This window comes from Eptatretus burgeri, chromosome 16 (genome assembly GCF_056783735.1).
Source record: "Eptatretus burgeri isolate ZD-2024b chromosome 16, Ebu_testis_v1, whole genome shotgun sequence".
In the NCBI taxonomy this organism is placed as follows: domain Eukaryota; kingdom Metazoa; phylum Chordata; class Myxini; order Myxiniformes; family Myxinidae; genus Eptatretus; species Eptatretus burgeri.
In genome coordinates this window covers 37,650,338-37,672,137 of record NC_140976.1, presented here as the reverse complement: position 1 = coordinate 37,672,137, position 21,800 = coordinate 37,650,338, and the positions used below count along the sequence as shown (strand labels likewise).

At 49.2% G+C, this 21,800-nt stretch overlaps 1 protein-coding gene across 5 annotated transcripts in view; it reads left to right on the top strand.

The window, feature by feature from the left end:
* LOC147010870 (la-related protein 1-like) overlaps positions 1–21,800 on the top strand; it is a 221,043-nt gene that overhangs the window by 56,894 nt on the left and 142,349 nt on the right. For all 5 annotated transcript variants that reach the window (XR_015052200.1, XM_085858857.1, XM_085858860.1 and 2 more), the window contains one exon: positions 94–153. Coding sequence is in view for 4 of the 5 variants with exons in the window: in XM_085858857.1 (XP_085714983.1) it covers positions 94–153 (60 nt within the window). In the remaining variant the exon portion in view is untranslated. The remainder of the gene's footprint in view (positions 1–93; positions 154–21,800) is intronic.

Below are 21,800 nucleotides of genomic sequence, written 5' to 3'. Positions count from 1 at the left end.
AAGTACAATCATGCATGAACCAGTTGCTTTCCTCAGCTGTTGTGCAGCATTTTTTTTCAAGGTACCGAGACTCACCCTTGACTTTCTTCTTAGGCAAGTGATTTCAGTGACATCACCAACTGGCCTACACCTGGAGAGCTTGCCTGCTCTGAGGTAAATGAGACTTTCCTTTGGACACTTGAGAATTTTAAAATTTGCTTACTAACCCTTCACATCTACCTCTTAACTTAAAATGGCAATTATACATTATATAGTCACCTTTTGGTTATTAAAATACAGTGCCTCGAGGAAGTCCACAACCCCGTTGAAAATTGTCACCTTTTGTTACCTTATAGCCTGGAATGAAATTGCATTAAATCAGATTTTTTTTTTCCCACCTTTATTTCTACATCGTAACCCACAACTTCCACGTGAAAAAATAATTCTACAAATTTCAGAAAATGAATTTAAAATACAAAACGAATATCTTGGTTGGATAAGTGTCCACCCCTCTATATTATAAATTGTAAATTAGCTCAGGTGTAACCAATCACCATCAAAATTACACACCAAGTTAATTGGCCCCCACATGTATAAAATTGTCATGATTCTGATTATTTCAGAATTAAATCAGCTGTTCCTGTAGGTTTCCTCTGTTGGGAAGTGCATTTCACAGCAATGACAACCATGCGCATAAAGGAGCTTTCAAAGAACCTCCAGGAGAAAGTTGTAGAAAGGCACAGATCAGGGATTGGGTATAAAATATTTCAAAGGCCTTGAATATCCCTTGGAGCACAGTCAAGACGATCATTAAGAAGTGGAAAGGGTATGATACCACCACGACCCTGTCGAGATCAGGCATTCCTTCCAAACTGGTTGACCAAGTAAGGAAGAGACTGATCAGAGAGGCTACCAAGCAGCCAATGGCAACATTGAAAGAGCCACATACCTTTATGGCAAAGACTGGTCACTGTGTGCATGTAACAACAATATCCCAAGCACCCCATATTTCTGGCCTGTACGGTAGGGTGGCAAGAAAGAAGCCATCACTCAAAAAGCCCACCTTGAATCCCCTTTAAGGGATGCAAAAAAACACTCCAGATATTCTGAAGCCATGTGGCAAAAGGTTTTGTGGTCTGCTGAAACCAAGATGGGACATTTTGGCCTAAATGCAAAACGTTACGTTTGGTGCAAACCCAACCCAACACAGCACATCACCCAAAGAACACCATCCGTACTGTGAAGCATGGTGGTGGCAGCATCATGTTATGGGGATGTTTCTCATCAGCAGGGACTGGGGCATTTGTCAGGATGGAAGGTAAAATGGATAGAGCAAAATGCAGAAAAAATCCTAGAGGAAAACAGACTGCCTTCTGCAAGAAAGCTAAAATAATGATGTAAGTTCACCTTTCAGAATGATGATGGCCCAAAGCGCACAGCCAAAGCTATACTGGAGTGACTAAGGAACAAAAATATAAATGTCCTTAAGTGGCCCAGTCAGAGCCCTGACCTAAATTATCCAATCAAAAATCTGTAGCACAACTTGAAGATTGCTGTCCATCAATGCTCCCCACGCAACTTGACTGAGCTTAAAAAGTTTTGTGCAGAAGAATGGGAAAATATTGTCCAATCAAGTTGGGCATTGTTGAAAGAGACCTATCCCAACAGACTAACAGCTGTTTTTGCTGTCAAAGGTGCTTCCACCAAGTATTACCTCGGGGGGGGGGGGGGTGGACACTTATGCAACCAAGATATTCTAGTTTTGTATTTTTAATCAATTTTCTGAAATTTGTAGAATTTGTTTTTCACATGGATATTGTGTTACGATGTGTATTGGTGGAAAAAAAAACTTATTTAATGTAATTTAATTCCAGACTATAAGGCAACAAAAGGTGAAAATTTTGAAAGGTGGTGTAGACTTTCTATACGCACTGTATATGTGATTCAGACACCATTCAACTTGGTTTATTTTTCTTTCTATCTATTTAGTTACTCATATTTGTCTCCATTCATTCATTTTTCTTTCTTTCTTGTATTTATGTACAGTGTGTATATAGGTTTATTTATAGAAGTACATCCATTTACTTTTACTACTTTTATGTACATTTGGCTCTGCTTCGTGCTTCCTTGACGAGTATTCTGTGAAATAGCATAATTGAAAACCTTAGGATTCATTGTGTTTGCATATTGGATTAGCAGATGTTGGTAAAAGTAGCTCATGGTTTTCTGTATTGTTGGTGATTAATTGTCAAAAAAGGTAAAGTTTGTAGAAGGCATTACGGTTGGTTGAAGTTGGTATTTTTTGAGCAAAACTCAAAAGAGGTTTTTATGCCTCCGCTGATGAAGTTGTCGGGGAAATTATATTTTTGGGTTGTCCGTCCGTCCGTACGCCCGTCCATGCTAATTTTTCCCTGTTTTCCCTGCAATCGCTTATGTGATTGACACAAAATTTTCACCATTGGTGGAACTACTCATGTAGATCGTTTTACTGATAATTATGTCGTACATCAAGTGGTGTGGCAGCCATGTTGGAGAAAAGGAAAAAACTTTGGGGCTTAGTATCTCTGAAACTGCTTCATGGAAAAAATTGAAATTTTGCATATGAAGTACTACCCATGGGAAATGAATGATTTTTTTTTACGTCATCGGTGGCTTCGTTATGACATCATAATTTCATGTCAAATGCTTTATCCAATCAGTATGAAAAGTTTTGAGTGTCATCTTGGGCTAAATTGAATGGGGGGAAGGGGGATTGATGATGTCATTCACGTGGTTTGGTAGCCTTTTTTTTATTTTTTTTTAAACATAAAAAGCTTCATAAATTTTCTCTGAAACTGCTGAACAGATTAAGGTGAAACTTTACAGGTATGATCGCCTATCCATGAGGAACAAAAAGTTATCCACCTATGATGTCATAGGTCACATGGTTTGGCAGCTGTGATTTTTTTTTTTTGAAGAATAAAACTTTTAAAATCTTCTCCAGAACGGTTTGACAGATCGAGTGGAAACTTCACCCACATGTTCCCCAATCCTTCGGGATACCAGTGTGTTGACGAATAATTAATTAATAGGTCACATTGTCTGACAGCCATATTGGATTGAAAAAAAAATCTTAAAAAAATTGTTTCTCTTGAACCGCTTCATCAATCGATGTGAAATGTCACAATTATGATCTAGTAGTCATGGGGAATATGTTTTAAATTTCAACATGATTGGAAGCATAGTCTGGCAGTCAGAATTTTTTTTAATATTTTGAATCTGGGTTCAGGGATGGAGGACCGATGACATGATGGGCTGATGTTGGACTGGGGATAAGAAAAGTGTGGCAGGCACAGGGATGAGAGTGTTATAAATTAAACTAGCCAAACCCGCGCTCCGCACGAAGTTTCTAAACTGAGTGTTTGTTAGGACGTCAATATATCCAGTGTTCACAATGTGATTTATAGAATTTCTTTATATATAATATTTCTTGTTACATTTTTTTGTGTAAAATGCACCTTCTGAGGTAGTCAGCATGTGCAGAAGAGGGTTTTACATTGCAGACGCTGTTTTCTAGGAGTGGCATTACGCCTCTCGGCGGTGATGGTCTGTCAACGACAGACGTAATGACGTCAGCGAATGACTGATGTCATGACGTCATTGCGCCTCAGCGGTGATGTCACACGTCGCCATGCAAACAAATGTAAAAATTAGAAAATCGCCAAAAATTCCCAAACCTGTCCGTCTGGCATGATCTCACATAGCTTATGCTGTACATTAGACCACAGAGCACCCGCATGCCGAAAGCGGTGACAATCCGTCTGGCAGTTTTGGAGGATATACGTCCACAAAATATTGCTTAGTGTATTAATATAATAATTACAATCAATATTTTAAAACTTGTTTGTGATGACTTGCAACTTTCCCTTGTACACATCACAGGTGGCATGTGTGTGTTTGCTGACCCCCTGATGGAGTGGGTGGTTAGAATTGTTAATTCCATTGATCTCTTTATGAAGAACATCAACAATTTTAACCACCCCTATGGATTTGCCATTGAAGCCACTCTGAAATGGTTTCTCATGTGCTAAATCTGCAATGTTTATTATAAGATAACATTTTATTATAAGAAGGCATGGGATGACGAAAACAGAGAATCCAGGAACAAAAGAAGACGGATGTGAAAACGGGCAGAGAAAAAAAAGTGAATAAACAAACTCACGATTCGATACAAGGAAAACTCACTTAAACGAGAAAATGTAATCAAATCAAAATGTCCACGAGCGCATAACTGAGGGTACCAGGTGAGGTGTTTTGGGCAGACATTATGGCTTTAACGAGTTTAGCATCCGCCAAGTGAAGAAATGCGCAGAAAACATAAGCGGGTAGTGAACGCTCTCGTTTGCACTGTGGAGAGTGGTTCTGGTTCTGGGAAGTGAGACTCCCGAGTTTAAATGGGTAGTGAATGCTCTGGTTTACCCCGGAGGTGAGGGTCAGAGGTGAGGGTCGTTCTGGGAAACCGCTCCATTAGATGTTCGTGAGTTTAAAGAGGTAGTGAATGCTCTGGTTTGGGGATAAGAAAAGTGTGACAGGCACAGGGACTAGAGTGTTATAAATTAAATTACAATCAGTATTTCAAAACATTTGTTTGTGACGACTTGCAACTTTCCCTTGTCACATGTGGCATGGTGTGTGTTGACCGACCCCTGCTGGAGTGGGTGGTTAGACTTGATCATTCCGTTGATCTCCTTGTAGAGAACATTAACAATTTTAACCTTCACTGTAGATTTACCATTGCAGCCACGCCAAAATGGTTTCTCGAGGGTGAAGGGTTTTTTTTGTATACAATGTCAAGGCTCGTATGAGAGCTAAGTTGAACCGCTCCATGACATGACTCATGAAGGGGTGGGTAGTGAATGGCTCTGGTTTTGCACCACGATCGAGGTGATTAGTGTAAACCTCTCCATGACATGATACGTGATTATGCCCCCCTCCCCCTTTCTAAAACACTCGTATAAAAATAGCACCACAAAGCGGGCGTAACCCCTCAGCCCCTTGACGCAAACCAATTTCAAGATGGTGGCCATATTGAAAATCGCAGCACACCCATTTTTGAAAGCAACCTTCCTCTACTCAACCCCAACACACCCAGCAAAAATGGATTAAATCGGACAAGGTGTTCTCCTCGAAATTGACGGAAACCAATTTCAAGATGGCTGCCACGGAGGCCACATTGAAAATCGCAGCGTGCCCATTTTGGAAAGGAACCTTCCTCTACTCAACCCCATTATACCTCGCCAGAATAAAATCAATGTGTGAAGCCGTTCTCAAGTTATTGTCCGGAAACCAAATTGAAGATGGCTGCTCCAGCCACCATATTGGATATCGGATTGTGCTGAATATCGAAAGGAACCTTCCTCTAAACACCCCCATTATATCACACAAAAAATGAAATCAATAAGTCAAGCTGTTCTCAAGTTATTGTCCAGAAACCAAATTCAAGATGGCTGCCCTAGCCGCCATATTGGATATCGGATTGTGCTGTATATCGAAAGGAACCTTCCTCTAACCACCCCCATTATACCCCCATGAAAATAAAATCAATCTGTCAAGCCGTTCTCAAGTTATTGTCCGGAAACCAAATTCAAGATGGCTGCTCCAGCCACCATATTGGATATCGGATTGTGCTGAATATCGAAAGGAACCTTCCTCTAACCACCCCCATTATACCCCCATGAAAATAAAATCAATCTGTCAAGCCGTTCTCAAGTTATTGTCCGGAAACCAAATTCAAGATGGCTGCCCTAGCCGCTATATTGGATATCGGATTGTGCTGTATATCGAAAGGAACCTTCCTCTAACCACCCCCATTATACCCCCATGAAAATGAAATCAATCTGTCAAGCCGTTCTCAAGTTATTGTCCGGAAACCAAATTCAAGATGGCTGCCCAAGCCGCCATATTGGATATCACATTGCACTGATTATCGAAAGGAACCTTCCTCTACTCAACCCCAACACACACTGCAAAAATGGATTTCATCGGACGAGGCGTTCTCCTCGAAATCGATGGAAACCAATTTCAAGATGGCTGCCACGGAGGCCACATTGAAAATCGCAGCGCGCCCATTTTCGAAAGGAACCTTCCTCTACCCAGCCCCAACACACACTGCAAAAATGGATTTAATCGGACAAGGCGTTCTCCTCGAAACTGACGGAAACCAAAAGTTGACAGACGCCCGGACAACGCCTGTGACGACAATACCCCTTAGCCCAATTCGGGCGAGGGGTAAAAAGTCCTGCCAAGGTATGTGATATTCAGTATTCATTGATTTTATGACAAAATGCTGGACCAACGAACTCAAAATAATCTTCCCAGCAATGTTCAGGTGAAATAAAAAAAAAATTCTCCCCAAATATCATTTTCATTTTCATTATTTTTAGCTCACCTGGAACGTAGTTCCGGGGAGCTTATGGGATGGCGTGTCGTCAGTCCACAAATACTTTCAACTTATTCTCTGAAAATACACATAAGATTTCATTGAAACTTTACCACAACTTTCATCACTGTGTATGTTCCAAGGTTCGTTCATGGCATTTAAAAAAAAAAATCAGGTCCTATGGGGGTTGCCCCCCAAAATAGGTATTTGCTTTCTTCTCTGAAATTACACATGCAACTCTGATGAAACTTGACCAGAACCTTCATCACCTGTGATGTACCAAAGTTTGTTCACGGCATTAATAAAATCGGGGTATGAGGAGGTATATGGAGGGAGTTTTCCGGGGGGTTGCCCCCCCCACCCAGCCCCCACCCCTCCCCCCAAAGAGATATTTGCTTTTTTTCTCAGAATTGACATATTTCCGATGAAACTTGACTGCAACCTTCATCACCCATGGTGTGCCAAAGTTTGTTCATGACAGAAAAATTGGCCTCCAAGGCGGTGTATGCCCCCCCCCCTTCCCAAAAAAAAGGAATTTGCTTTCTTCTCTGAAAACGATAAAATTTGACCACAACCTTCATCATGGTATATGTACCAAAGTTTGTTCATGGCATTAAATAATTTGATGTCTAAAGGGGTCAATGGGGGATGTCCCCCAAAATATGTATTTGCTTTTCTCTCTGAAGCTACACACACAATTTCGATAAAACTTTACCACAACCTTCATCACCCATGACGTACCAGTTTATTCACGGCATTAAAAAGGTGGGATCTGAGGGGTTTACTGAGATCTGAGGATCTGAGGTATGGAGGGAGTTTACTGGGGGGTTGCCCACCAAAATAGGTATTTGCTTTTTTCTCAGAAACTACACACCCAAGTATGATAAAACTTGACCACAACTTTTATCACCCATGATGTTCCAAAGATTGCTCATGGCATTAAATAAATTGCGGTCTTTGGGGGGTTAACCCCCAAGAGGCATTTGCTTTCTTCTCAGAAACTACACACACCCTATGAAACTTGATCACAAGTTTTATCACCCGTGATGTACCAAAGTTTGTTCACGGCACAAAAAAAATCCAGACGTATTTACTTTCTTCTCCATTACATATTATCTGGGTCATACATGCCTACCAGTAATTTCCTGATTATCTTATCCAGCCACTGCCAGGTGAGCACACAGGGGCATTGCCCCTAATGTTATTTATTTGTATGCAGTCTGTGGCTTCTTGGCTGCATCATTTTCTGAGGGCGCAGCTGTGCCGCTGATGCGATGCCCCTGTTACCAGTAAGCTGGTACTCATTTTGTTGACATCTGAAGGATGACAGGCTGAGTCAACCCACCTGGTGTTAATTCATTGGTAAACAGGGGGTTGAACTCAAGACCCTCAGATCTTAAGTCAGCCACCTTAACCATTAAGCAAACTCAATGCATGTAATAAATGTGAAAGCTTACCTTGAAATCTGATATCTTATGCAGCTGCTACGAGGTGAACACCCAGGGGTACTGCCCCTATGTTTAAAATATAGCTTTTTGTAGGACAACTTCATACCAAAAACTGAAATACGACCCATTTGTTAATTCGATATCACCATCTCAATGTGAGAACACTTTCGCTTTTATCTCATCACTTGACAATTTTACCATTTAAATCATCTTCTCTGATCATCTTAAATGTATATATTGTTGTGGTTGACGAAATTCACAAACCACCATTCAGGTCCCTGAGGTGAGATATCTCTGTAAGTATATGTGTAGTTAGGCCCAAACCCGTTGTTTAGAGGGAATAAATGTCATTCATGCGGGCTGCGACTCTTCAGGATAGCCGTTTTTCTTTTACTATCTTTATTTTGGACCAGCCGCCATTATTACCACCACCAACCACGTCTCAACAGCCATCACACAACAACCACCAACCACAATGCCGCTTCACAACAACAACCACCAACCACAACGCCGCTTCACAACAACAACCACCAACCACAACGCCGCTTCACCACAACCGCCACCAACCACAACGCCGCTTCACCACAACCGCCACGACCTTTACCGTCACAACTCGCCACCATTGCAGACACACCATCTTGCGCCACTCGTGGGCGCCGATGCTGGACTCGTGTAGGGCGCGCACCGAGCAGCGTGTTCAAAAACATCACGGACTTTCCACAGAAAACGGATCAAAAACGACTCACGCCCACTTTTGTTCCGTCCAATCGGTGAGCGAGGGGCGATTTGGCCCCACCTCCAGGGCGTTGGAGGGCGGTCGCTATATGCAAATTCATGGATCAAAAAGCATTCACGCCCACTTTTCCTCGGGCCAATGGGGAGCCAGTTAGAGAGGTGAAGGGTCGGAGGCAGTGGGTCAAGGGTGAAAGAGCGAAGCCACGGGGCTTATAAAAACAGCTGCGTTCGTCAGTCAAGTTCAGTTCAGTTGGAAGTTGAGAGTGGAGTGTGCGGAGTTCAAGAGAGTCGTCGGTGGAGCTGGAAAGAAGTGGTACTAGTCAGAGTGAAGAGGACGGAGCTGTGGAGAGGTGACGGCGGCGAAGGCGGACGAGGGGGGTGCTCGCGTCGGTGCCGGGAGCTGCACAGGGAGAGGCCAGTAACGCGACCGAGGTCGAGGAGGAGACGCTCGCCGCGGGACCCGAGACAGGGTGAAATCCTCCTTCCCCCGAGCATCAGCAACCCCCTCCTGTTTCCCCCCGCGCTGAGATAGTGCAACAAAGGGGGCCCCTTTTCCCACCCCCTACCAGACACTGTCCGCGAGGCCCGCGGAGTTGAGGCGCCACCGCCGCTCTGCGTCACATCATCAGACGGGTAGGCCCGACACGGTCTCGGCCCCAGGCCCGTCTACCCCCCTCATCCTGGAGGGTGGTTCTCTTTTCTTTTGCTTTGGGAATATGTGTTGTCGGCGCCGTCTGTGAAGTAAAATTGTATAAGTGTTGCCGTGTGCCCGGTAGTTGGATAGATCTGCATTGTTGCATTTGCTTTTTGTGTAATATTGCATTGTCTTCTTCTTTTACATGTGCTTTTGGTGGAATTGTATATGTGTGCTTTCCGTTCATCGCGAAATAAATGTGCTTCATGTTGAACTGTTTTCCCGCTTCGCTTCGTCTTTTCTTTCATTGAATCTCCATCTTGCTTCACGTAAAGGGTTGGTCGCGGGCTAAAACGCCCGATAATTAATCGAACCGTCGAGGCCGACGAATAACACCGCTCGGTTATCCCGATAGTACGGAACGGGTCGCTTAAAGTGGCCCGTGTCCGAAGTCGACCTGCGGCGAGGTGCGATCGCCCGGTCTACCCTCCGTGTGGGTACTTAGGTAGGTCGAATTTGGCGAGCAACCCTATCCCACGCGGGGGCCGATTGGCACGATCGTGGTGAGACCGAAAGGTCCACCCGTGACTGGTTCCTGGCCTTAGTCCGAGAGGGTCACGACTGGATTGTTCGTCCGGTGGGCGACGTGCCGCGATTCGAGTTACGTGGCCGTTCGCACGCCGGCGGGCGCGAATCAGCAACAATATATTGTTGTGGTTGACGAAATTCACAAACCACCATTCAGGTCCCTTAGGTGAGATATCTCGGTAAGTATATGTGTAGTTAGGCCCAAACCCGTTTTATAGAGGGAATAAATGTCATTAGTCGGGCTGCGACTCTTCAGGATAGCCGTTTTTCTTTTACTATCTTTATTTTGGACCAGCCGCCATTATTACCACCACCAACCACGTCTCAACAGCCATCACACAACAACCACCAACCACAACGCCGCTTCACAACAACAACCACCAACCACAACGCCGCTTCACAACAACCACCAACCACAACAACCACCAACCACAACGCCGCTTCACCACAACCGCCACGACCTTTACCGTCACAATTCGCCACCGTCGCGTCATCCACACCATCTTGCGCCACTCGTGGGCGCCGATGCTGGACTCGTGCGGGGCGCGCACCGAGCAGCGTGTTCAAAAACATCACGGACTTTCCGCAGAAAACGGATCAAAAATGACTCACGCCCACTTTTGTTCCGTCCAATCGGTGAGCGAGGGGCGATTTGGCCCCGCCTCCAGGGCGTTGGAGGGCGGTCGCTATATGCAAATTCATGGATCAAAAAGCATTCACGCCCACTTTTCCTCGGGCCAATGGGGAGCCAGCAAGAGAGGTGAAGGGTCGGAGGCAGAGGGTCAAGGGTGAAAGAGCGAAGCCACGGGGCTTATAAAAACGGCTGCGTTCATCAGTCAGGCAGTTCAGTTGGAAGTTGAGAGTGAAGTGTGCGGAGTTCAAGAGAGTCGTCGGTGGAGCTGGAAAGAAGTGGTACTAGTCAGAGTGAAGAGGACGGAGCTGTGGAGAGGTGACGGTGGCGAAGGCGGACGAGGGGGTGCTCGCGTCGGTGCCGGGAGCTGCACAGGGAGAGGCCAGCAACGCGACCGAAGTGGAGGAGGAGACGCTCGCCGCGGGACCCGAGACAGGGTAATATCCTCCTTCTCCCGAGCATCAGAAACCCCCTCCTGTTTCCCCCCGCGCTGAGATAGAGCGACAAAGGGGGCCCCTCTCCCACCCCCTCCCAGACACTGTCCGCGAGGCCCGCGGAGTTGAGGCGCCGCCGCCGCTCTGCGTCACATCATCAGACGGGTAGGCCCGACACGGTCTCGGCCCCAGGCCCGCCTCATCCTGGAGGGTGGTTCTCTTTTCTTTTGCTTTGGGAATATGTGTTGTCGGCGCCGTCTGTGAAGTAAAATTGTATAAGTGTTGCCGTGTGCCCGGTAGTCGGTTAGATCTGCATTGTTGCATTTGCTTTTTGTGTAATATTGCATTGTCTTCTTCTTTTACATGTGCTTTTGGTGGAATTGTATATGTGTGCTTTCCGTTCATCGCGAAATAAATGTGCTTCATGTTGAACTGTTTTCCCGCTTCGCTTCGTCTTTTTCCTCTATTGAATCCCCATCTTGCTTCACGTAAAGGGTTGGTCGTGGGCTAAACGCCCGATAATTAATCGAACCGTCGAGGCCGACGAATAACACCGCTCGGTTATCCCGATAGTACGGAACGGGTCGCTTAAAGTGGCCCGTGTCCGAAGTCGACCTGCGGCGAGGTGCGATCGCCCGGTCTACCCTCCGTGTGGGTACTTAGGTTGGTCGAATTTGGCGAGCAACCCTATCCCACGCGGGGGCCGATTGGCACGATCGTGGTGAGACCGAAAGGTCCACCCGTGACTGGTTCCCGGCGTTAGTCCGAGAGGGTCACGACTGGATTGTCCGTCCGGTGGGCGACGTGCCGCGATTCGAGTTACGTGGCCGTCCGCACGCCGGCGGGCGCGAATCCGCAACACTGGTGTCAGGTCGTGCGATATAAACCCATCGCCCTCCTCGCGGCACTGGTAACGGAGAACGGGAAAACGGGCTCTGCTGTCTCCGGCTAAATTCACGGGAATCGGTCCAGGGGTGAGAGGAGCGACCCCCGATTCCCTCCAAATTACGAGCGAGCTAAATTAACCCTTCACGAGAAATAAGATGGCGTCTCAAGGCGAGCGGGAGCCGGGGGTATTAGAAATGTATATGTGTAGTAATGTAGGATCCATGGCTCAGGACGAAATCCCCGTGCAGGAAATGTTGATTGTTCAGGAAAACGAACTCGCCCACCTGAACCCAGAGCCCGAAATAGGTGCGGCAGCGGCTGCGGTGTATGACACCTCCCCTTCCCCCCTCCGCCAAAACCCCCCGATCTTTGCCGAATCGGCTCACCCAAGCGCACCCGACATGGCCCAGCTATGCGCCATGCTGGCGGAAATGACAGCGAACATGAACAAGCAAATGGACGAAGTGAAAACGAGGATGGATACAAACGCAAATGAATTTATAAACGAAATAAAACGCATGAAAACTAAAATGGAAACAAACATGAAGGAAGAAACGAAAAAGCTCCGGGGGGGAGACGCAGAACATGGGCCGATGCCTGCAGGCGGGCATGAAGGCCGTTAGCAGGGAGCTTAAAATGGCGACTCCACGTGTAGGAACGAACGAGCTGGGTGGGGGTGCAACGGCTGACAGGCCCGCGGTGGAGGCGGGTGAAAAAATAATTCGGGGGGCGTGTTGGGCGAGGGTCGTGACGATGACCGAAAGGGAAAAATTAAATGGGGAGACCAAAACGTGTGAGACGAGACACGAGGTGACGACAAAGGAAATAATTATAGTTGAGACAAGGGAAGAGGTGACTGAGTTGGCAGAGACACGGGAGATGGGAACGATAGAGGGAAGACTACACGATGAAGACGGGGTAAGTGACGCACACACACACACGGAGGTAGTGGAGGATAATGGGGGTGAGCTCGCGGACTGCGTAGAGACCCGGTGCGAGCAGTTGGATGGCCTCCTCCAGGAACGAGGGGAGGGAGTATGCCCCCTTGAAGCGAGTCACGACCAGGTGGGTTCGGTCGTGCTTTGCGAGGTTGAGGGGACGAGTGCTGTGAACGGGTGCACGGAGAGCTTGGGGGGTATAGAGGCCCCGGAGACCCTTGTGGGGACACGAATCCCCAGTGTGGTTGTCCCTGTGTGTGTGGTGCAAGGTGTGAGTGCGTCCCCGTGTGTGGAAGCGGCCCCGTGTGTGAGTGGTGTGGTGGCGATGGTGCCAGAGTACGTGCTTCCCAGCACGCCGTGTGTGGATGAGGCACCGTGTGTGGAAGAGGCCGTGTGTGTGGATGAAACGGCCAGTGTGGATGAGGCACCGCGGGTGAGTTCCCCCGCGTGTGTGAGTGAGGCACGGTGTGTGGATGAGGCACCGCGGGTGAGTGCCCCAGCATGCGTGAGTGAACGGCCGAGTGTAAGGGAGACCGTGTGTGTGAGAGAGCGGTATGTGAGGGAGATGTCGGTTGGCATGCGGGAGCACGCAGCCGCGTCTCCCGGGGTGAATGTAATGGTGAGGTGTGTGAGCGTCGTTACACGCAGGTGTGCGTGGGTGGAATGGAGGCGACGACGGCGACATGTGAGAAAAGAAAGCCGAGTTGCGGCTGTAGTTGTTTCGGGGACCGTGCTGGGTTCACCCAGCAGTGAGCACGAGGTCCGTGCTGTGCAACGCACGAGGCCCCCACGTGCTCGCTTGCGGGAGTGAAGTCCCGGTCCGGAAACGCACGCGGTGGATTTGCCGATCCCGCGGACGGACAAAGTTTAGGCAGGATCACGGATTTGGACCGGACGGGTTCTCCACGCGATCGTGTGTGTTAAGCTCCAACGGGCAAAGCACATGTGTTCGCGTGGGGAACCCCTCGAGACGTGGGGCTTGTGTTTTTTTTTTATGCGCACGGTGACGCCATGGCTGCACGTGGGGTTGGAATCCGGCAGGAGGGGTATCCCTGCCGGATGGTACCGTCCAAGGAGGGACGAGGTACACGTGCAGCTGCATGACGTCACGGGCAGGTGCAAAGTGCGCGAGCTGGGAGTTGCCGCGCTGGTGCTGCGCATGTAAAAAAAAAAAAAAAAAAAAAAAAAGCAAGCCTCACTTTCGGGTGCACAGGATTCCTGGGCAAGGGGTGGAAGACCCCCTTACTAGGGCACACGATGGAAACTAGTTCGGGGGAAGGGTTAGCTTAGTTAGACCGACTTCATGGGGCAGGGGTAAGTCCTCATGGAGTCCGTGGAATGGATGAGTTAGAGGGATTTAGATGAGCTTTAGGTGGGGAAATAAAATGAATTACTTGGAGACAGTGACAGACTTGTGGATGTGTAGCGGGACGTAGCTTAGCTACGTAGTGTTAAAAGGAACGTGCTGTAGTTTAAGGGACGACGTGGGAGCACGAGTTAGTTAGGGGATGTAGTTAGGAGAATGGCAGAGTTCAGCAGTGTGTGTGTGTTGAAGAGTTAGTGAGTTGTGAGGTGAGTACATGGTGAGTGAGTAAGGCCAGCGGGTCTGTGTGTATGGAGCGAATGGGGACTGCATGGTGCGATGAGTGATTGGGGGGAGGAGTGACTCCCGCCCAAGGGACCCCGGGGTCAGAGTAAAGTGAGTTAGGGGGTTAGTCAAATTGAAAAATGGAAGTCGTTTTGTTGTTGGTGGGGAAGTAGGCTCGAAACCCGTTTGGAGGGGTGCAGGAGCCCTGTTGACGGGCTGGGAGCGTGGCTGCGAAAGGTGAGTATCGCTGAGTGGGTACCCCGGGCACCAGGCTAGTCGGCCGTGGTAGGCCAAGGGCCCATGGGGGGCCGGGATAGCGTAGTGGGCACGGGTGCACCTGCTTGGTGCGGGGGCCCGGGGCACCATTAGCCGCGTGGGCAGTGTTGTGGGCACGGGTGACCCTCGGAAAGGGGCCCGGGAAGCCAGCCTGCCACGTGTGCGTTTCAGGGGAGGTGCCATGGGGGGCACTCCCCGGTGTTAGGGAGCTGGTAGGCTCGGAGGCAGTGTAGTGCCCGGGGGTGCCATAGCGGGAGATTCGGCAGAGGGTCGTGCCTGCCAAAGGGAGCCACGTGTCCCAGCCATGAGCCCGTGTGAGGGCACGGAGAGAAAATTGGGGGGCGAGGCCCGAAATTGTGAGGACACCAACACAGGCGACGGGAATCTGGGTTGTTAGAACCAATAGTTTAAGCGAGAGGCGCTTGTTGAAAGCCCCGGGGTAGTTTAACAGTTAATGGTTAGGGTAGATTAGGAAGTGTACCCCTCTGCACCATCCATCCCCTCGCTCTCGTTGTGGGCCGCTGGACCCACTTTGGGTTAGATCGCTGAACTCTGGGGAGGCCATTCTGAGGCTTGAGTTGGGCCTCGGCACAGGACGTTAGCTCTCCCTTACTCCCTCCGGGAAGGGAACGTAGGGGTTGGGAGTAGGCTAGGTGACAGGATAGGTTAGCCGAACAAGGACAGTAAAGGGGGTTAGGGGACGATTTATAGTGGGGAAGTTAAAAAAAAAAAAAAAAAAAAAAAGTTGGGGCTAAATTGGGGTTTGACAAATTAAGGGAGTGGGTATGTACAGTGACAGGCAAAGGCGATAGGTGGGAGGGAGACAGGTAGGTAGGTCCGAGCCCGCCTTCCGAGTGGCCAGCACCACCGCACTCCCTCCACCAACCTCCACTGACGGCAAAGGCTGGCCAGCTTCATCTGCTGGCTGTGTTGCTGTAAGGCCGTGCCGGCCCACTTCATCTGCCGGCTGGCTGTTTTGCTGCAAGGCCTGTGCAGGCTGGATCATCTGCAGCTGTTGTGTTGCTGCAAGGCCTGTGCCGGCCGGATCGTCTGCAGCTGCTGTGCTTCAAGGCCTGTGCCGGCCAGTTCGTCTGCCGGCTGTGTTTGCCTGCAGCGGCCTTCTTCTGCGGGCTGTGTTTGCCTGCTGCCTTTGCCATGCCATGCCCACTGCCCACGTCCACCAGCCCCGTTCAATTTTGCTTTGCCCCCCCCTGTTCATTTCCATGTGCGCCAGGATCCGCAAGGCAACAGTTTGCAAGCTGCAAGAACTGCCCTGTTGGCAGCTACAACACGGGCCTGCAGTGGCGGCCCGTGCACCGTGTTTGTGTTCATCCATCCATTCGTGTGTTCATTGCGTGTGCCACTTGAGCTGGCACGGAGACTACGTTTGTGCGGCCCATGCACCGTTGTGGTTCACTGCGTTCAGTTCAAAAGGGAAGGCCTTGGACTGCGTGTGAGCAGCCGGCCACGTTCCGTCACCTGCATTGTTTGAGCCAGAGACTGCATGCGAGCAGCCTGGCTCCCTGCTAACTGCTTTCTTTTTGCAGAGTCCATTGATCCTGGGCCATGGTTTAGTGTAAAATTTGTAAGTTAAGGTTAAGATGTACTGTAAATATGAGTGCGCCCCCGGCATGTTTGTCTTAGCGCCGGCAATTTTATTTAAGTCGTCCGTGTGAGTGAGTTTGTTTAGGTAGTTACTCAGCCCTCAGGTTATTTATTTTGGGGACACGAATACCATGAATGTCGCACTCAGGGATCCGTAGGTAAAATGTACTAGGGGAAAACTACACATGATGGCACACGAGAATTTGACGACTCGGGACGAGTCTGTAAAAAGGGGAGGGGGTAGTGTTGTGGTTGACGAAATTCACAAACCACCATTCAGGTCCCTTAGGTGAGATATCTCGGTAAGTATATGTGTAGTTAGGCCCAAACCCGTTGTCTCGAGGGAATAAATGTCATTAGTCGGGCTGCGACTCTTCAGGATAGCCGTTTTTCTTTTACTATCTTTATTTTGGACCAGCCGCCATTATTACCACCACCAACCACGTCTCAACAGCCATCACACAACAACCACCAACCACAACGCCGCTTCACAACAACAACCACCAACCACAACGCCGCTTCACCACAATCGCCACGACCTTTACCGTCACAACTCGCCACCGTCGCGTCATCCACACCATCTCGCGCCACTCGTGGGCGCCGATGCTGGACTCGTGCGGGGCGCGCACCGAGCAGCGTGTTCAAAAACATCACGGACTTTCCGCAGAAAACGGATCAAAAACGACTCACGCCCACTTTTGTTCCATCCAATCGGTGAGCGAGGGGCGATTTGGCCCCGCCTCCAGGGCGTTGGAGGGCGGTCGCTATATGCAAATTCATGGATCAAAAAGCATTCACGCCCACTTTTCCTCGGGCCAATGGGGAGCCAGCAAGAGAGGTGAAGGGTCGGAGGCAGAGGGTCAAGGGTGAAAGAGCGAAGCCACGGGGCTTATAAAAACGGCTGCGTTCGTCAGTCAGGCAGTTCAGTTGGAAGTTGAGAGTGAAGTGTGCGGAGTTCAAGAGAGTCGTCGGTGGAGCTGGAAAGAAGTGGTACTAGTCAGAGTGAAGAGGACGGAGCTGTGGAGAGGTGACGGCGGCGAAGGCGGACGAGGGGGTGCTCGCGTCGCGTCGCACGAGGGGGTGCTCGACGAGGGGGTGCAGCTCCAGGACGGAGCTGCACAGGGAGAGGCCAGCAACGCGACCGAGGTGGAGGAGGAGACGCTCGCCGCGGGACCCGAGACAGGGTAATATCCTCCTTCCCCCGAGCATCAGCAACCCCCTCCTGTTTCCCCCCGCGCTGAGATAGTGCGACAAAGGGGGCCCCTCTGCGTCACATCATCAGACGGGTAGGCCCGACACGGTCTCGGCCCCAGGCCCGCCTCATCCTGGAGGGTGGTTCTCTTTTCTTTTGCTTTGGGAATATGTGTTGTCGGCGCCGTCTGTGAAGTAAAATTGTATAAGTGTTGCCGTGTGCCCGGTAGTCGGTTAGATCTGCATTGTTGCATTTGCTTTTTGTGTAATATTGCATTGTCTTCTTTTACATGTGCTTTTGGTGGAATTGTATATGTGTGCTTTCCGTTCATCGCGAAATAAATGTGCTTCATGTTGAACTGTTTTCCCGCTTCGCTTCGTCTTTTCCTCTATTGAATCCCCATCTTGCTTCACGTAAAGGGTTGGTCGTGGGCTAAAACGCCCGATAATTAATCGAACCGCCGAGGCCGACGAATAACACCGCTCGGTTATCCCGATAGTACGGAACGGGTCGCTTAAGTGGCCCGTGTCCGAAGTCGACCTGCGGCGAGGTGCGATCGCCCAGTCTACCCTCCGTGTGGGTACTTAGGTAGGTCGAATTTGGCGAGCAACCCTATCCCACGCGGCGGCCGATTGGCACGATCGTGGTGAGACCGAAAGGTCCACCCATGACTGGTTACCGGCGTTAGTCCGAGAGGGTCACGACTGGATTGTCCGTCCGGTGGGCGACGTGCCGCGATTCGAGTTACGTGGCCGTCCGCACGCCGGCGGGCGCAAATCCGCAACAATATATATCCTGCAACCTCATGATCCCCATGATTTTTGAAAAATAACGGGGGAATATTGTAATCGGCTTCGTCTGTTCGTCACGCTAGCTCCTAAACACTTGGGCAAAAATTCACCAAACTTGGTAGCGATGATCAGCACATGTAAAGAAGGTGCAAGAGCAGTATCATTGGAGTCAGGTCAAATGGTTGATCACCAAAAAATGCAATTTTGGGCACATGTTGAATCAATTTCAATGAAACTTTGTGTATGTAATTGGGCTGGACGATAGCTTGATATTATTGGCTCGATAAGATGTTGAAAAAAATATCGTCAACGTCATACTGCATTTTTCAAACTGTCAATATATCGGCACATTCGATAACGGAAAAAGTGGTGTGCAGTATCATAAACTGAAGATGTTGAGATGTATTTCATTGATCTTAGTATGAATATCAACATGAAGGACTCATTTTATCATAGCACCATAGTCCTCATGAAAAAAACAAGATGTACACAACACCAATCTCTCTTGCCTTACCTTTAATGTGAATGGTGAGAAGATTTGCCAATCTCATCTCAGTTGCCAGTTATCCTGCCTCATCACCAGAGTACGCCTTGTCTGAACCGGATCACTTTACCGGATCAGATGCAGCTGAGCGGCACTGCCAAGGATGTACTGGTGAAAAGGAACGGATCGTTGGGAATAAAGTCCCGGCTGGGCGAGGGTACGAACCATGCTGGATCAATGAAAGAAAAGACAAAAATGAGCAGGGAACATTTCTACAAAGGATTTATTGCAGGCAGGCAAGGAAAGATATGTGGCACAGTTTAATGTTGTATGTGAGTCGAGATAGCAAGAAATGTAAGGTGCGACAATGAGACAAGCAACTTACAAAAGCAGACACAGAGCAGAGTTATCCCGATATACCTTCTGCAATCTTAACTTAACCAAGGACAGGCGCCATGACAGACACACACACGCACACACACACACCCTGATGAAGAAGAGTTGATGAGAAGAAAAAAGGAGAGGAGATGAGGCTAACGGTCTCTCACTCAATACCTTGCACGATTGACCGACCGCACCACCTAGTACGTTGTGGGGGGATGCTCCACTGGGCGATACCTCCCTGACAGCTGGTGCGTCATTTCCTGCTTCGTGGCTCTTCGTGCAGCGAAGCATCGATCCAGAGAATGGGGTGCGACCGACAGGCATGAAGGAGGGACTTTTGGCGGAGTCAGCAGCAAGCTGGTGAAGGGAGGATGGGCGGAGTCAGCAGCAAGTGGGTGGAGTGGCAGATAGGATCAGGCAGGTGGGTGGAGAAAGGTGGAGTCAAAAGCGAGTGGGCGTAGTGGCAGACAGAATCAGGTAGGTGGGTGGAGCCAGTGATGTGTGAAGAAGGGTGGAGTCAGCAGGCGAGTGGGCGGGACGAGCAAAAACCAACAGGAGCGAGCAGACAGGAACGATGAGCAGGAACGCAGACAGGAACAGAACCAACAGACGGCCCCGTGACCTGTCTTTTTATAGACTCTGAGGTGTGGGGCGGGGGCGACGACCCGAAGCGATGTCTTCACCCAAATCGGGCGCTCTTCTTGGGCCCTGGGCAGCAAATGGGCCAGCCGTGATGGCCGGAAGCGGCACCACTTTACATCCGGCAAGATGATTCCGAGCTGTGGAATCGTCTCACTCCGAACACAGCGACACGAATCGCCCTGCTCCGAACTCTCGGGCCGTGCCCCAGCAACCGGCGGTTTGCGCTGGTCAATGGGCTGCTTGTCCGTACGCCATGCGGCCCAAGCGATCCTGGCCATACAGCACGCTTCTGCTTGGCGGCAGCCTCGCCAGGCGGAGGGCAAGAAGATGTCTGCCGTCCGTGGGAGACACCCGCGGCCTCGGTGGTCAAAGACTGACGGTAAGATACTATTGTAAACCCATGTGCAGACCTGAACAAGATGTGCATTATTCGTGCCCCGCTCTGTGTACGATAATAAATTATCACGGGCTGCACGTGGGATTGCCCGCCTTCGAGTATGCGGTTATTCATCAAAGGTGGTGGCGTGCGTGGTGCCGTGCGTGGTGCCGGCCCTGATCTGTGTCAGGAATTGAAGGAAAAGATTGGATATAATTATTAGATGAAGGTTGAGGTTGAAAAGAGCGCGCCACCTGCGTACTTAATAACGTTGGCATTTGTTGTGTTGTTCCTATATTCCCCCGGGCGCGGCATTCCTGCAGTGGTGCCGTCGTGTTGGTGATGCTTCTGGTCTCCTGAACAGTGGGTGGGGGTTGTCGCTGTGCTGCACGCGTTCCGTGCTGTCTAGTGGTAGTCGTGGTCTGTTTTTCTATCCCCTAGGCACGGCACGGGCTGTCCATGCTTGTGCTGACTTTTGAGAAGACGCATTTTTAGTGAGGGGCGTGGCCATGGCTTTTACAGGCAGCTGTTGCTTGGATTTGTCTCAGGAATAGAGAAAAAGAGTAGGAATGAAGTTAAGAGATATAATCAGACCTAACTGAGAGTCACACAACGTACTTGTCCCGTTTGTCCCATTAGACAAGGACGGGTCTAACTATGTATATTAATGAAATAACTGTCTGGAGACCACTGTTTGATGGAGGCCATTGCTTTGGAGAGATGTGGTTCCCAGAACCGCAACAATATAGTCGCGGCCCCGGATCGCGGGGGAACTACGATGGAGGGGCTGTCCCCGATTCCTCTCTGGACTCACCGGGAATCGCAGGCCATCGCACACAAATAACTTTGGGTTGCGGCAGGTCGCTAATAACTTGACCACGTGACCCAGTGTCCTCAGTCTGAGAACCGTTTAACTAGGAACATATGGTTTCCTTATCGGGGAATCGGGCCCTCGATGCGTACTTGCTTAACTTACCGTATCGAATGCAGCCAAGCGGAGCTGCCAAGTCTGCACCGGCTATAAAGCAGATTTGGGGTATAACATCCTGGCTATGGTATGGTGCGGAGCATGCCAGACCAATGGAGGAAAAGACAAAAATGACCTGGGTACATTTCTAAAAGGCACATTTATTTAACAAAAGTGAGGAAAATTATGTGGCACAGTGTGAGATTTATTACAAATGTACAGCAGGGGAAAGCAAGGAATTTGTGGGTGCGGCAAAAGACATGCAATATTTACAAAAGAAGAAGACAGTGCAGAGTTACCCCGAATATGCTTCTATAATCTTAACTTATGCTATGACAGGTGCAATCACACACACACAAATGCGAGGAAAGTTAGAGATAGCCCAGAGAGATAAGAAGCAGTGGAGGATTAGTGACCTCTCAATACCTGGTGTGGTTGGCGGACCTGCGCAACCCAAACACTAAGGAAAGGGGAAGGAGGGAGAAATACTGAAGGTGTCTATGATGTGGGAATGAGAGGTGCAAGTGTAATGCAACGTGGAGTGCAGCATCATGTAAGAGGAAGATGTGAGGTGTGAGTCAGTAATGTTCGCTCTGACAAGAACGGTTGTTCAGGACTTGCCCGTGCTGGTTGCTCTTGTGCGTCCACAGTGGATGATCATATATATATATATATATATATATATATATATATATATATATATATATATATATATATATTAGAGAAAGACCCTAACGGAGTGTGTAAGAATCTGTAAGTGTAATTGTTGCTGCTGAATGCAGCTGAACTGAGTGTCGATGAG